At 35.0% G+C, this 16,751-nt stretch overlaps 2 protein-coding genes across 3 annotated transcripts in view; both read left to right on the top strand.

The window, feature by feature from the left end:
• The window catches only part of LOC113113858 (RING finger protein 44), a 1,123,463-nt gene that overhangs the window by 69,612 nt on the left and 1,037,100 nt on the right, over window positions 1-16,751 (top strand). The window lies entirely within an intron of this gene.
• The window catches only part of LOC113113841 (protein FAM184A), a 98,619-nt gene that overhangs the window by 43,475 nt on the left and 38,393 nt on the right, over window positions 1-16,751 (top strand). For both annotated transcript variants that reach the window (XM_026280343.1, XM_026280342.1), the window contains exons 6-10: window positions 1,976-2,161; window positions 6,390-6,512; window positions 7,779-7,940; window positions 8,501-8,622; window positions 14,138-14,288. In XM_026280343.1, coding sequence (XP_026136128.1) covers window positions 1,976-2,161; window positions 6,390-6,512; window positions 7,779-7,940; window positions 8,501-8,622; window positions 14,138-14,288 — 744 coding nt within the window. The remainder of the gene's footprint in view (window positions 1-1,975; window positions 2,162-6,389; window positions 6,513-7,778; window positions 7,941-8,500; window positions 8,623-14,137; window positions 14,289-16,751) is intronic.

Below are 16,751 nucleotides of genomic sequence, written 5' to 3'. Positions count from 1 at the left end.
AAATATCCCTCTCAGCAGTTTGAGAAGTAGACTTTGGGAAACTTTTAAAAAGCTGTGGTGCAGTCCATCATGCGACACATTGCGGTGATTTTCAGATTCGCTCTTCCCAATAGCCTCCTGTCAATCTCCACCGTTTTGACGAATGAAGAAGGCAAAAGCTCAACAAAGAAATTATGCTTTAAAGCATAAAGCTTAATAATACGTTTCAGGAAAGACCATGAAACAATAGAATAGCCTCTCAAAGGAGTACAGTACATGTACACACACTTTTGATAATATACGTATATATTTTTTTATTCATTCTGTATTTATTTCAATATTTATTTATTTTCCAGAAGACTCCTATCATCTCTTTCACTTGCGTTCCATTTATCTGTTTTGGAAACGCACGTCCTCTGTGAACGTTAACCTAATAAACACGTCAGATTGGGGTCAGCTGAAACCTAAATTTAGCGCTTCTGTAAAACCAACCAAAAACGTAGTGTGTAGAATATACAAAATAGCATGGTATTATTGGCGCTCTCTTAGGACTGCTGCTATGCTTGAATGTAATTTTCATTTGAAAAGGTCTCATCAAGCTTTTTCTCTATTTCTTTCTGCCGCCCACATCACAGTTTGTTAGCAGCACAGCCTTGAGTTAGGTGTTACTATGACAACACTCACCAAATAGAGCGGGAAAGCATTGCGGAGTGATTGGCTCTGCAACACTTCTGCTGGTCCTATAATGGGAAGTTGATTTACTTGTGGCCATTTGCTTCACAGTGTCAGTGTGGGCTTCGAAAGTGTCTCTCAGCTTTCACTGTTATACTTTTAGATTGGATTCATAACATTTCTGAAAAAGAGACAGGGTCCTTAATTGACGTCTGTTTGTGTTCTTTTCACAAACCACACTCTCATACAAACCAACTTTTTTTGTAGTTTTGAGTCATGTTTATCCGTGTGAATGTGAAAAATTTGTCATATACTGTTGAGCACTGATTTCATGAAGTGTTTATCTAAACTATATTAATTTATTTAATGTGTCAAAATTTCCCATGAAAACTTGTAGAACTCAAAGACTGAAAGCAAACTTCAAAAACCACTTGATAAAGATTTGTTGAATAACTAAGCAGCTTGCATTTTTGTTTTAGACTTATTTTACCTTGTGTAACTGCTAATAGCCAATGAAATATGATAAGAACACTAGGGTTTGGGGTCAGTATTTTTATTTCTATATTTACATTTAAAATTAAATTAATTAAATAAAATGTATGCATTTAGCAGACTCTTTTATCCTAAGCGACTTACAGTTCAGGATAAAAAAATTTCACCTAACATTAAATATTTAATTAATTTAATTTAACATATTTATTTATTTTTGGAAGAAATTAATATTTTTCACTTAACAATTGATCAAAACTGACAGTAGAGGCGTTCTGAACGTTCTGTTTAAAAATAAAAGAATAAAAGAATACTTAAAAGGTATCATAATTTCGACGATAAATAAGCAGAACAGCTGTTTTCTTGTGCAGCAAATCAGCAAATTTCTGAAGGATCATGTGACACTGAGGACTGGAGTAATGATGCTGAAAATTCAGTTTTGCATCACAGGGAGAAATTACATTTCAAAATCTATTTAAATTGAAAACAAATATTTTCTTGTATATCTCATGCTTTTATTGCATTTTTTGCACAGAGGAGACTTCTTTCAAAAACATTTTTACACAATCTTACCAACCCCTGTTTTTTAACGATTGTGTAAATAGTCATGCAATATAATAAATAGCATATTTAATATGGAATTAATAAATATTCAGAAACTGTGTATAATTTTATTAAGAGATAATAAATGAATACATATATAACAGATGGGTAATAATGAATTGTATGTGTTTAGATTTACATTAATATACAATAGATATTTTTATTATAAAATACATTTTTATATAAACATCAGACCATCATTTAAATACATTTCTCTTTTTCCCCTCAACAGTCACTTCGAGAAGAAAAGCAGATCTATGAGAAGGAGCTCATGAACTTGCGTGCCAAATATGAAGAGGACACTGCTCACTTTAAGGATACCCACAGCCGGGCGCTGGACGAGATCTCCAGGAAGCACCGGGCAGCTCTGGAGAACACACAGAGCTTCTCAGAGAAAGAGAAGAACCGACTCCTGTCCGTGAGTGAACTCTGTCCCAACACCCACTAGCTGTCAGCCTGGGCCCACATACAACTTCTTATAGACTCCCAGAGCTGTCCTGTTGAGATATCAGCATGACTGCGCTTTAGTCGTTAGGTTCAGACTCAAGAGTAACTCGCTGTCTAGCATCGGTCAGGAGGTGTCACATCGAGAAGTGCCTCGGAGTGCAAGTGGAAGATCAGAGAGAGCAATTGTTACAGGTTCAGGATTGGAGAACATCATCATTCGAAATCAGATTCAAAATGTTTTGAAAAAACACAGTTATTAGTATTTATTTACTAGCACATAAGTATCTAGTTTATGTGTTGAGATAATAATTAGGTACTGACACAGAAGAAATTAGATCCAAAATGTTGTTTTAGGTGTTTTAGGTGTTGTGATACAAAGGTGTATTTCTTAAACACTATTTATTTGTTTATTTATTTATTTCCAGTGTTGTTAATTGTTAACTGGAACTATTAAAAGTAGTTTTTGGACATTGAAATAAAGATTAAATAAAATATAAATATTTGATGAAAACTAACCTTAAAAAAATAAACAAAAAAAAAACTTGGTAACAAACTGTAAAGTAAATAAATACATTTAAGTAGTAGTACTAAAATAATAATAATAATAATAATAATAAAGATGATGGTAATAATAATAATAAATTATAGCTTAATATAAATATTTATTGAAAATGTCAAAAGCAAATGACTTAAAATGAATATGAAAATTTTAAATATAGTAATAAAAGCTCATTCTAAACTATAACACTATAATAATATAATACTAAACTAGCACTGGTTAGAGTATTTTAAACATTTAGATTCATTCTTTCATTCATTTAATTTATTTAATGTCATTATTAATTAAACCATAAAAAAATTGTTTTGGTAATTTAAATAAAGATAAAATAATACATAAATATTAGATGAAAAACTTATAAGACAAATAGACAATTAAAATCGTCACCTTAAGCTGAAGTTAACAAAATTACTTAAACTTAAACAAAAATGAAAACATAACAATAAAAGCTCAATCAAAATATTAATAAATGCTTAAATATTGCAAAAATAAAATAAAATAACATTGGCCAACCTGGTTTACACTTTTGATTTATTTATTTGATCAAATATTTTTCTTGATTTTGTAAACATGAATTACTAAATGCTAGTATGAATGGACATCAGTAACAAAAGATAGGGAAGTGTATTTTCCTGCCTTTTAAAGTTTTATTTTGCTATCCTAACCATGCGGGTCCCCTTGGACGTCTTAAATGTCACTGCACTTCTAGACTGACATGTCTTACACTTAAATAAATAACCACTTGGTTGTTAAAAAAAAAAAATCCCTCCCTTTGGTCATGTCTTATCTTGCCTGGAGCACCAAGTGAACCAGAACTGCCACTTCAAACAAACAAAAAACAGGTGCATGATGACTCTGAAAACATCAGCTGATTTTCTAAAGAACTACAGAATAAAAGTCACATGAGAAATGTACAAAGGTCCTCCTATGTAATCAGGTTATAAAACGGGGGGAGAGAGAGAAGAAACACTAAACCAATAAACAGAGAGAAAGGGGAAGCGCAGGTGGCTCAGTTCCAGGAGGTTTGGTAGAAAGGAAGAGTGCGGTACACAGCTTGGCATCCATGCTTCGTTAGGCACAACTGAACAAATCCATCTCTCACATGCTCTCACCTCTGTCCTGCCTCCGTCTCACCTTCTCCGTCCTGCACATGGAGTCTCAGACAGGACACACTCACTCTTTATTGATTAAAAAGGGAAATCATAATTCATTTCCGTTATTCTGCTAGCTGATAGCATATGAAATAAAAGTACACAAAGCTGCACGGCATTGTCAGAGCGCAATCTCTCATCCTTTCCCTAAAAGAGGCAGCTGCCAGCAGGCCAGCAAATCCACATCCAAATGCTTCGCAACTACTTAATCTTTTTGTAATTATAAATCAGTCACACACAGATCGTTAGCTGAACGTCGCAGAGCAGCAGTGAGTTATTTGTCTTTCCTGTTCAGAGAGCATGCCCGCAATTATGGTGTTCCCAGGGTGTGCGATCATTTTCAGGTCACTGAAGCCAAGGTCTAACGCGGATGTCGACTCATGCCAAGGAGGTCTGGAGTACCCGGAGAGAGACATTAGATTTGCTAATCTAACTGGCTAATATATATGGCTTTTTGTCCAAAATCTTGGTAGCATCGTAGTCCTCTTACAAGAGCTACACCGCCCAAGTTCTGTTATGGTGGAGCAATGAGTTCTCTTGACTAAATATATAAATTTTTACACACCTCTGATATTGGTAATAGTTGTAACCTAAGCTTAAAGGTAACTCAGGTAGGTATGAATTTGCTAAGGTAATTACTGTGCGTCTAGGTAAATACACCAGGTAAGTGTAAAAAACTATGTTTTATTATGAAAGAATGTAAATAAAAAATAATGGAACCGAAATAAATATTTAAATGTACTTAAATAGGTTAAATAGAAATCAATTAATCAAAAAAAATAACAAAATAGACGTTAAACAGTCTATCACATGTATCAGTAACAACACCTCAATAATGGAAACTGCTTATTTAAAAATTGAATGGCCTGGATGAAAATCTAAATCTTTATATAGTGAATGCCAGAGCAGCCAGCGGTTAATTACATTACAGTGTGGCCGGTTTGGGCTTATCGTGCCGACACCGTAGCGCCCACCGCTCTCAGAAATGGAAATGCAGTCTGAAAAATTGAGGCACAAATGAATAATCAATGAGAGTGTCCTCTGTTCGAGTGTGCCGCTGACTCACATCCTTGTACAGAAGCAGCATGACGACCGCACTGACGTCCTGTTTAAGATGAAGCCTAGGGCCCTTCCACTCTCTCCGTCTTTATCTTTCTTATCCAGAGCACATTGGCTTTCTACTGTGTGTCCAAATTGGGCTTAGTGAATCACTCCTCTGATGACAGACCTCGGAGCATTAGAGGAACCTTTATTTTGGAAACCTCTACAGAACAGAGCCGCTGTAGGCGAGCATGTGCCCAATGTGTTTGATATTTTCTGGGAGGGATTTTATTTTATTTGACGTGGATCACAGCATGGATCCATTTTTACCATCAAAACTCCCGTATTGTGTCACTGAGGCACAAGTGAGACACTTTGGATGTGTCATTTGCATATTTGTGTGGCTTCAATTATAGGGATTGAGTGAATTATGCACACATGCCGGCTATGCTGAATGCACGGCCCGTTTCTTCGTCTGTGCTAACCATCAATTTTTTAAACAGGCCCACCACGCACCCACGTACACACAGGCTTTTCACGGCGCATTCTTTTAGGTGATGTGTGTATGAATATGTGACGTGGATTTGATTTGATGTGGACTTCTCTTTAATCAACATGGGCAAGGAGCTCGCCGCTGCTTTCTGAGATAAGAGGAAAAGATGATCTCAACTCTTTCATCTTTAATTTGTCAACTTCTATTGCTCTCCTCTTTCATGTCATCAACTAAGTTCATGCTTAGTGTTGTTTTAAGACATGAGAATCAATCAATAAGAACATCTATCATTATCTGTATATAGTACACTGTGTAATACAGCTATGATATATATATATAATTATATATATTATATATATATATAATTATGCCATTTTTGTAGGATTTTATGCATTTCATTTTGTAAATGTCCCAGGGTGGCTTTGATTAGTTTCTGTATTATTATATTCCAGGAGAGCTCAATAAAGTTCAAGAATCTTATGATGAATAATATATAGTTAATAATTTCTTCTTGTGCCTTGTTTTTGCATTGCAAATCTTGTCATCTTATTTTTTCCAACATCCTGAGACAAATATTAAGTGGATTTCCTAAGGGCACTAACCTGACATGTTTGAAATTAGGTTTCCAGATACTGATGCCTTCAAAATGCCACAGCCTAAAAAAGATTATGAATGTGATTAAGGGAAAAGATCATCCATCCGTTATTTACTCTCCCTCATGTTGTTTCAAACCCAAATGAGTTTCTTTTTCCTCATATGAATTTGGATCTACATTAGCAGTAGCAAATGACAGGATTTTCACTTTTTGGTGAACTATAAGTTGTGAAAAATGTGAATTAATCAACTGACGCAATCCCTACATAAATACGGTTGTCTTATTTCCAATAACATCAGTTGTTTCCCATGTTTGTAAGACGTTATCATTTGTAATCAACATCTTCTGGTGAACTCATAGGAAATGGAGGAACAGTTCGAGAAGGAACGTAGTTCTCTAGAGGAACAGAAGAGCCTTTTACGAGAGGAACTGGAAAGTCTTCGAGAGGAGCTCACAGCCAAACTCAGCCTGGCCAACAGTGAGGTATGACCTTTGTTGTCTCTGTGAAAGTGATTTAGCAGGTAGAAAGGAAGGCATGGAAGCAGAGGGAGGAGATGATTAATTTCAGTGTTTATCATCTCATTAGCCTCAATGTGTTTTAATGGGCTTCTGGAACACAAATCAGTCCCATGCACCTTAGCCACAGCTGCATATGGGCCAAGGAGACCCCTGAAGAGAAGCAGCATCACTGATTATTACCTTAATGTACATATCACAATTGTTTACCATAAATGGAAATGAAGCTCTTGCAGAAAAATCCAATTTAAGATGGTATCTGTGTTTTGAAATATTGTCGCTGTGTTTTCTAGCTGGTCTAAATTGGTAATTAGCTGACTTATCTTCAAACATCTTACAAAAAACAGTTTTTGACTCTAGTAAAGCATAAAAAACCATAATATGTTTGCAGATATTTAAGAAACATGCCAAGTTAACATACCTGTTTATCTGAAAAAAATTTTTTTACAATCAGTTATTCTTCTTTGACAACTGTGCTTTCTGAGACGGAATGTTTTTCTCTATTTTGGTTTGTGAAACACACCCACTGCCAGTTTACGCCATTGTATTTCGGCAACCCGAGTTGCCAGTTGATGGAAAACACAGCGTATTTCATTAATGGTCAAGTGCGCTCGTTCCAGTTTTTGTCATTAATCTTGAATCTGCTTGTGTGTCAATTCTGAGGAGGAGGGGCCGGGTGATGAAAAGCCTCTCCAATATTTTGAATTTGGACTGCAATACCTAGTTCAACCACTTGGTTACAGCACCATTAAGCTAGTATTGGTGCTGGTTTGTTGCTGGTCAAAGATAACAACCAGCATGGACCATCTAAAAAACAACTATATACCTAGGCTACATGTTAAGCCATGCTCCCCACTTGAAGGCTGTTCCAAATTAGCTGAGTCTCTTTAAAAAGTCATATATCATTATATTTGCAGCATTTTAACATTTTAATCATTCTTGATTTGATTGAATTTTGTCCCCCCCCCCCAACCCCCAGCAAAGTAGCTCACTAGAGTATTTTTGCAGTTATTTCTTAAGGTAATTTCTTAAATTACTACAGTAATGTATGATATTTTGTTATGTTATGTTACTTTATTTATCACTGGAAGACAGCTATAGAGATTATGGAGTTGATTTATTATACGTGGAACCTGTGTGACAAAGTACTTGTAAGTAATTAATTAGTAATATATAGTTCTGATCTTGTTACTTGTAGGTTTAATTACAAATAATTCCAAAATGTATGTATAGGTGAGTCGACTCCAGGAGCTGATGAAGCAGGGAGAGCAGGGACTCAGTTCTGCTGAGGGACACATCTCCAATCTGAAGGATGCCCAGAAGAAGCTTCTAGAAGAGCTGGATGCCACGCGAGCCAGACTCAGAGAGACCAGCAATCTTTTAACAGCCCTTCAGGTCTGTTACCAAAAGCAATTGCTCCCAAAAATTCTAAGAATGAGACATATTTCAAAGTCACATAACTCAGCTGCTCCTGCCATCTTTTTTTTATTAAAGTTGATGTGCGTAGTTTTTTTAAATATGCAACATTTGCCCTCAGTTCCCATGAATAGCTTTTTAAAAACACCTGCAATGAGTTCATCATTATGAAATGAGTAATAGGTACATTACTGTGTTGAATTAGATCCACCTGCGTTTTTGGCCCCTATCAGAGACACTTGATTAGAAAGGCCTCTTCAAAGATCTTCTTCCTGTGTCCTTGACCTGAAGCACAGGTTCTCTGAGTGACCCTGCATAATGAATCAGACCTATATGAATGAGCCAGTGTGTGCGTGAGAGAAGAAATGAGTGAGTGGAGAAATTAAAATTGATTTCCATCTCCTGGACCCAGTTTGATTGATAGCTGTGAACTAGTGTCCCCTCTCTCGTCCTGAGTGCCGCGTGTTGGACCTCACAATTACGGGTCATGTGCTTAATGGCTCATCAGAGCTAATGTTCGCTCTTGTTCTTGTCCTCAGGGAGAGATGGAGGCTCAGAAACAACAGCACGATGCCAAACTCATCACTACCAAAGAGGAAGAGAAGCTCAAAATGGATAAGATGGCCCTGGAGCTCGAGCTGAAGTGGACCGAGACGCTCAGGTAAAGAGCACATGTTTTTGGGTTTTTGGGTTCTTGGAAATGTGCTTCCAGAAATATTTACTCACCCCCATGGTATATTTGGGGACAAAGTCAGAATATGGTGACAAACCTGTCCATTGAATTCTCAGTTATGAAAAACTTATTCTTTAAAATATATATATTAAATTTAATATTTATTAAATTAATAAACCCATTGTCTCCATTTGGTTGATTTTATTTATTTGTTTGCTTGTTTGTTTGTTTGTCTAAATAGTTTTTTAAACATGTTCTGTCTATAGTTTGAGGTTGTTTGTTTGTTTGACTTTATGTAACAAATGTATGTATCTTGTAGTTAATGATTAATTCTTTATTTTTGTTGTATATATATATATGCAAATAAATAAATGTAAAAATATAAGAATTATATATATATATATATATATATATATTATATTATTTTATTTATTTTTTTGTGGTCACTTTATCTTCATTATTTATTTATTTGTTTTCAATAATTATGTTTTAAGCATTAATGCAAGGCCCAACAATTGTGTAAAAAAGTAAACTTATTTTACTTTAAGTTATAATTTAAAAACAGTTTGTTTATTATTTATTATAATTGTTGTTTTTGTTTTATGGGCTAAATATTAGTTACATTTCAAACAATTGTGCAAATATCTAATAAAACATTGTTATTAATATAAATACTTACTAACAATAATAATATTCACATATAATATTATTATTAGCTGTTTCTTTTTTATTTATTTACTTGTCAGGGATTCTGAACAGGGAGTTCAGAGTAAGAAGAGGGCTTTACTGAATTCAAAACCTTCACATTATGTAAACATGAAATCAACATTCTTAAAGACTATTCTTACCATACTTTTCCATGACTTGAGCGAAAGTAAACAATGACCGATTTTTCACACCTTTCATAGTTCATTTGTGGTGAACTATCTTTTTAAGTGGTTGTTCAACAAGCAAGGCACTTCTCGTTCTTTTACATTCTCTCCTTCTTTGCCAAGCTATGTGATGACTTGTGTATCATTTAATGTTCCCAACAGCTTTAAGTGTTTTGGCATTGCCTCAAAAAACATTGACTGCCTAATTCATTAGCAATGCTTACAACAAGTGTTTAATATCATGGGCCTTTAAATAAGACAATGGGTCATTAGTATAAGCCTGAGTTGTACTGGACTAAAACTAAGGCCATTAATAGGATAGTTCACCCAAAAATGAAAAATCTGTTTACTAACTCTTAAGTTGTTCCAAACCTGTGTGAATTTCTCTCTTCTTCTGAACACAGAAGAAGTTATTTTGAATGTGGGTAGCCAAACAGTTGACTTGAACAGTATTGTTTTTTTCTATGGAAATAAATGGCTACCAGCAACTGTTTGGATACCCTGATTCTTCAAAATATCTTCTTTTATGTTCTGCAGAAAAAAAAACTCATACAGGCTTGGAACAACTTGAAGGTGAGTAAATGATGACAGAATTTTTATTTTTGAACTTTACTTTCAGAACATTTTGGCTACTTTGTGTGCTCATAATTTTGCAAAGTTTCCAGTACGCCATTAAAACAACTCCTGGAAATGCAAAAAAGGATCTAACTAGAAAGGTTGAAGATGAATCGGCCCTAAGCAGATGCTCAGCATGCTTTAATGACAAATCAACAAGACATTTATTGGATTTCATCCTTGGAACTAATTTTCCACAACATTTGTTATGGGTTATGGGTATGGACTCTAACTTGTTATTTAAGAGAATGTGGACCAATGTAGAGCTTGTTATTCCTCATAATAAGTGCTGGTAATGATGTTGGATCTAGGTCGAGAGACTCGTATTTTAAGAGATGCCTTGTTTTGAATATCTAGGAGTTCGCATGGCCTCACACACCTAAGCTCCACAGCTAGTAAAGATTCTCAACTAATATAATGTATAGGGCTGTGAATTATTTAATGAATATTTAAGGGGTCCAGTCATGGAAAACGGGTTAAATGGCTTTAGAATAGGAATTTTACCTTAGAAATTCCATGTGTGGTGTTATTTTAATAACTTTTTTTTTTAGTACTTCAACTTCAAGCATTTCTAATTTTTATTTACATTTTCATCTATTTTGTTTAAGTTTTTCATCTGTTTGTATTCTATGTATATATATATATATATATATATATATATATATATATATATATATATATATATATATATATATATATATATATATATATATATATATATATATATATACTGGCTGTTAAGCATTAAAAAGGTGAGGACTAAACATATTTAAGAAAATATATATGTTTTAGCCTGTAGGAGAATATGAAGTTTGCCTGTAGACAATGGTTTCCTCAAACTGATCCTTCTGGTATCATCAGAGGACAAATGTCTGGCAGACTTTGCAGTGTTTTAAGTGTTACAAGAGGGTTTGTTCATCATTGAGCCATTCTGTCAGACACAGGCCCTTGCATTTGCACAGTCTTAAGCTATCACTGTCTTCTTTATCAACACTTGAATTTGCGTTGTACAATCACATTCACAGCTGCAGCACACAATGAAGTTCATAAAAACTCCAGATGGATCCACTCCTTCGAGGCAGCACCGTCTGGATGTCGCTAGCATGTGTGTGCCAAGTGCAATAAATCAAAACTGTTTACGCCAGTTTTGTTTGCTGGACTGACAGCTTTGCACTGAGATCATTTATGAAGACAAATGGACTCCCTGTAAGAGTTTATAAAGGTGATAAAGCCACATACTGGAACTTCAGCAGAAGTGCTGGTTAATTAATCCTGCAGGAGTGGATGAGGCAGATGCTAGTGTGTGTGTGCGTGTGTTTGTTTCTGACTTAGCTATATAAAAGTCTATTAACAATTCCTAGGATGTCTGAAAAAAACTATTTTGGAATAAAGAAGAGTGATTGATTTGGAGTATGATCAGGCTGGATTTGAAGATGCAGCTCATGAAGCATGTCTAACCACTTGGCCATGACGCCAACATTTTTGCCTTGTAATTTAGCTTTTTTTTCTGTTTATTTGACATATAATCCATACCAGGGGTGGCCTTTTTTGCCCCCTAAATTTTTCAAGGTGTTTTCTAGAATATTGTGAATATATTATATATGTTGGTAAGTTGCACGGAATAATCTTAAAAGATTTTCTGTGGTTGTATACTGTTATAGAATGAAGAATAATGTATGCTTTTTTTGAACTCTTCAGTATTGTATATATATATATATATATATATATATATATATATATATATATATATATATATATATATATATATATATATATATATATATATATTAGGGGTGTAACGATACGCGTATTCGTATTGAACCGTTCGGTACGACGCTTTCGGTTCGGTACGCGGTACGCATTATGTATACCGAACGGTTCGTTGGAGTAATTAATTATATTTGAAAAAAAAAAAAAAAGAGAGAGAAAAAAATGTAATGATATGCGTTCAACAAGGTAGCCCAATAACCCAAACAACGTAACAGGCAACGCCCCTGACACTCCCGAAGAAGAAAAAAACACCATCTTATATGTTTATGTTAGGCTACTCAGCAGGCGCTCGCTCACTCAGTACGCGCTGAAGGCTCGTTGCAAAATAGCCAATGCGTTTAACAGACTAGAAATGAGAAGATCCTCCAATAACCAACAGGTCTGGTGTTTGGGTGCACTTTAGATTCCCTTTAAGCTATAATGGTGATGGCAAGAGAGTGGTGGATAAATAAACAACGGTATGTCGCATCTGCAACATGACAGGGTACACCAGCGGGATTACAAAAAAAAAAAAAAAAAAACCAGCGGGAATATCTGGGATATATGCGTCAGTACTATCTGGGAAAAGACGAAAAAAAGGAGAAACATGCACGCAGCAAACTATCCCTGCAGCATTTAGAAACTATAGCTTACAGGGAATCCAACCCAAACACCAGACCTGTTGGTTATTTTAGGATCTTATATTTCTGGTCTGTTAAATGCATTAGACATTTTGCAACGAGCCTTCAGCGCGTACTGAGTGAGCGAGCGCCTTAGGGGCCGTTCACATATCGTGCCTAAAAACGCATGGAAAACGCTAAGCGCGTCTTTCTCCTGAGGCGTCTGTCTTTGCTAAGCAACAATGACGTGCTCTCTCCATGAGACGCGGAAATTTCAGCGAAGGATAAATGGATTTGCAGCTCTAAAAATCGCTTGCAGTAGCTCTGCTACTGAATTTATTTCAAAATTGCAATCCATATACAACTATGATCAGCTGTTCCTTCATCTTGGCTGAGCTCTCAACGTTGTTACGGGAAAGGATGAAGCTGATTGGTTGGTTCTTGTCACATGACCCGCGGTGCGCTTGCGGCATTCTGAAAAGTTGAGATGTTTTTACATTTTGCTGTATCTAAAACGTATCAAACCGAACCGAACCGAACCGTGACATCAGTGTATCGTATCGAACCGAACCGTGAATTTTGTGAACCGTTACACCCCTAATATATATATATATATATTCCTGAACTGAAGTAGTGCATGCAAAGATGTGACTTAAAATATTGAGATATTTTTTAAATGTATGCATCAGGGATGGGAATTAACTTTTTTGTCCATTGGCCCCTGTGGCTGGTGTGGATTTCAAAATCTACCAGCCACTCAATGTTTTTACCAGCCACTTTCTTGTTTTTAACCGACAATGTGTAACTGCATGTGAACATTTATATATAAATTAAAGTAAAAATGTGATAAAAATGTGTAATTTTATTAATTTGTAATTTATATTTACATTGTTTATGCTTATTGTATGCTCTCTCTCTATACATATATATTAAATAGTAATATTTTTATAGTATTATTATGTCTAGTATTATTAGTATTATATAATATTTATATAGTAAATAAATGAGCAAATAAATGCTGTTCTTCAGTGTACTATCAATTAGAGATTTTTGCCACCATAAACGAACAGACACATCAATATGTGTAAAAAAAAAAAGATTTCCAATTACAGCCTTAGTGCTTATTGCTGTGGTCTCAGGCGTTTTTCGAAGTGCCCAAACTCTCATTACAGCTTTCATTTCCTCTTAAGCAGGAATTAAGACAAATTTCACATCTTTAAAAGGTTTCACAGTGTCTCCGAGCATGTGAGGTACTCCACACTGACAGTTATTTGGGCATTTTCTGTATCACAGATTAATAGTCACAGATTTAGGCTCTCATGACGTCCTGCAATTACACCACGTAATGTGGCAGTTAACCTCTTCTGTGACCTCCTCCACCGCTGTGCAGCAGAGAAATGAAGGTGCATTAAAAGATCTGCGGAGCATGTGAAGGGGGCCGGCTCATTCAACAGCCATTAATGATCAACGCACCACTGACCCAGGATTTTTGTATTTTTATATTTATATGTGTGCAACAGCAGAAACCAGTTGTGTCTTGTTTTTATCAGATTTGTGTCAAAAGGTCTCGAGGAAAAAAAAGTAGTTTATATATAAGCACAAAACAGTATGATCATTAGTGTGGGTCATTTTGTTTTTTGTCCACAGGCAAGAGTGTAAGAAACTGCGTGAGGAGCTACGTGAAGAGCATGAGGAGAATAAAAGGTCAGCGCTCACTCAGCTGGCACAGAATAAAGACCAGGAGATGTGCTCCGCCAGAGAGAGCTGGCAGAGGAAGGTGGAGGACCTTCTGGAGCAGGTCAGTAACACATTCATACTGTACTAACACTGCTAACAGTTCTCGTGTTGAGACCACTGCAGTCAGCCTATGAGTGGTGCTGTTCAAGAATTTTTTTTAAATTAATTTAATTGAGCAACTACTTAATGAATGTGAATGAATAAATCTCTACAAAACACAAAAAAGTCAAGATACAGTAAATGAAAAAAATATTCTCAGTTGAGACTTAATGACAGTTTAGAACTAATTGAACTGAATTTGAATTTTTATTTGTGACCATGCCTGATAATTGCATTTTCAGTTTAAGTACTTTTTTATTCATTGAAACCAGAGGCAACACCAATATGAATTAACGTATTTATCAATATTCTTATTACATTTTGTTCATTTGTTTTTATTATTTAATTATGTTGTCATTTGTTAATTGTATGTATGAAATAAATAATTTATATGTGCATCTACATTTAAGCATTTCTTTGTTGATTTTCCTCAACTGGTTCATGAATATTGCCATTATTATTGAGTGGCACATTTGGGCCCCATAGAATTACAATTTGCATACCTCTACAAAGTACAGAAAAAAAAATACACTACCATTCAGTAGTTTGAGGTTAGTAAGATTTTATTTTATAAGAAATTAATACTTTATTCAGCAAGGACAAAAATTGAAATTGATCAAAAGTGGCAATGCTGTTCTCGTTGTGTATTCTTAAGCAAGCCTCAATTTGGTTGAGTGCCCTGTCTTGACCAACACAGTACCACTGGCTTAACCAATGATTTATATCTGTGGCAGCGCTGTGTGTTTCTGTGACCGATGGCAGATGTAAGGAGGGTTCAGAAAATCTCACATTGTTTTTTGCATTTCTGTTTGTTGAAGCCTCTGGAAGAGAAATTGCACAGTTCGTCTTAACCATAACAAAAGACTATTTGTAACTTCCCAGTAAGCCAGACAAACAAGTCAATATGGGGAATACATGCTTTAATAAACTGCAAACCCCAAAGACACTTTTTAAAAGGATAAAAGCATCAGTGAAATACATCAGCAGTTGAAAATCCATCGCTTATCCACACTTTTATATTACCAGATTTGGCAAATGTATCCTTGGGTTCCCCTCTGTGCATTTTTCATAAACTGAACTCATATCTGTTGACTTTGAGTAACTATTGCATTTATACTTCAACTACACACAGTTTTTTAGTGATCAAATCAGCCACAAAAACAATACATAACCATATGCAGCTTTCAAAGAGAGATAACTATTTACAGCAGTGTATGATTCGATTTATTCTAAATAAAAGTATGACCCCGAAACCAAAAATATGCAAGAAAGTCATTTTACTGAACTTTTGTTTACTCCTTGTTTGTTCATGAAGCTCTCTGTTATTTTGGATGGAGGTAGAGGATTGGGTTTTGTACACAAAGCCATGACATGGCCATGGTGAGAGAATTGTGCACGTAATTATTAAAAATGATCAGTGCATTATCTCATATGGTTTCAGGTTTGTGGTGGGTATAGAGTAATCAAGGACACATTGTAACTTACAATTCAGTTGATTTGCTTTTAAACTGCGGTTCATGTGATATACTCACCAATTCGATTTTCTCTAGTTGCCTATATTGATCATTTTCAGCTTTAATCACAAGATTATGATAAAAGCCAACAGTTCAGCCTTGCTACAGTTGTCATTAGCTCCATCCAATGGCCTCCTGGCATCTGGACATTGTTTTATAGTCTACTTCTCCTCGTCTAGAGTCCAGAAACAGAATATTACAGATGGGGGAAAAAAAGCAAAGAGGCTGAAAAATGGCACCTTGGTGAAAGCATTTCAGACTCTGTTTGAGACCTTTTGCAAGTTCCTATTGAAAATCCATTTAAAACCGCAAGGGACCTCAGGCGAGCATTGCACGTTATTGATGCCTCAAATCTTAAGGTGCATTGAGAAGAGAGGTGTGCTACTACAGTTCTAAGCATTCGATTTTGTGGGGTTTTTGCATGCCTTGAAGGATGGACCCAGACAACATTTAGAGATGAGCGTATCAGAAACTCGACATTGGGCCAATCTTTTGAATTGACCCAGTTACAGTAAATAGCAACACCACAACAACTTCATAGCAATATGGTGACAAGTGTTATATAAACAAGCAACATTTCTATTGAAATATAATGTTTCATGTCTTTTATTATGACTCATAATATTCACGATTATTTTGAAATTGTATTATCTTTATTTGATTTAAATTTTAATCTATTTTTATTTTTTATAATTTGTATTATTTATTATATTTTAATTTATTTTAAAGAAATCTTTATTTTAATCTGTCACTGCTGATCACTTTTGGGGAAATGTAACTTTACTTTACTTTACTTACTTTATACTTTATTGTCAAACTGTGTCTGAAATGTTTCTTGCATAACAGTATTTATGTTTACAACATTTAACATACATTCTACATTGACATTCACTCCAGCAAGAACAATTATA

This window comes from Carassius auratus, chromosome 14 (assembly GCF_003368295.1).
Source record: "Carassius auratus strain Wakin chromosome 14, ASM336829v1, whole genome shotgun sequence".
In the NCBI taxonomy this organism is placed as follows: Eukaryota; Metazoa; Chordata; class Actinopteri; order Cypriniformes; family Cyprinidae; genus Carassius; species Carassius auratus.
Note: the sequence above shows the minus strand (reverse complement) of the source record. Positions and strands in the feature narration are given on the sequence as shown.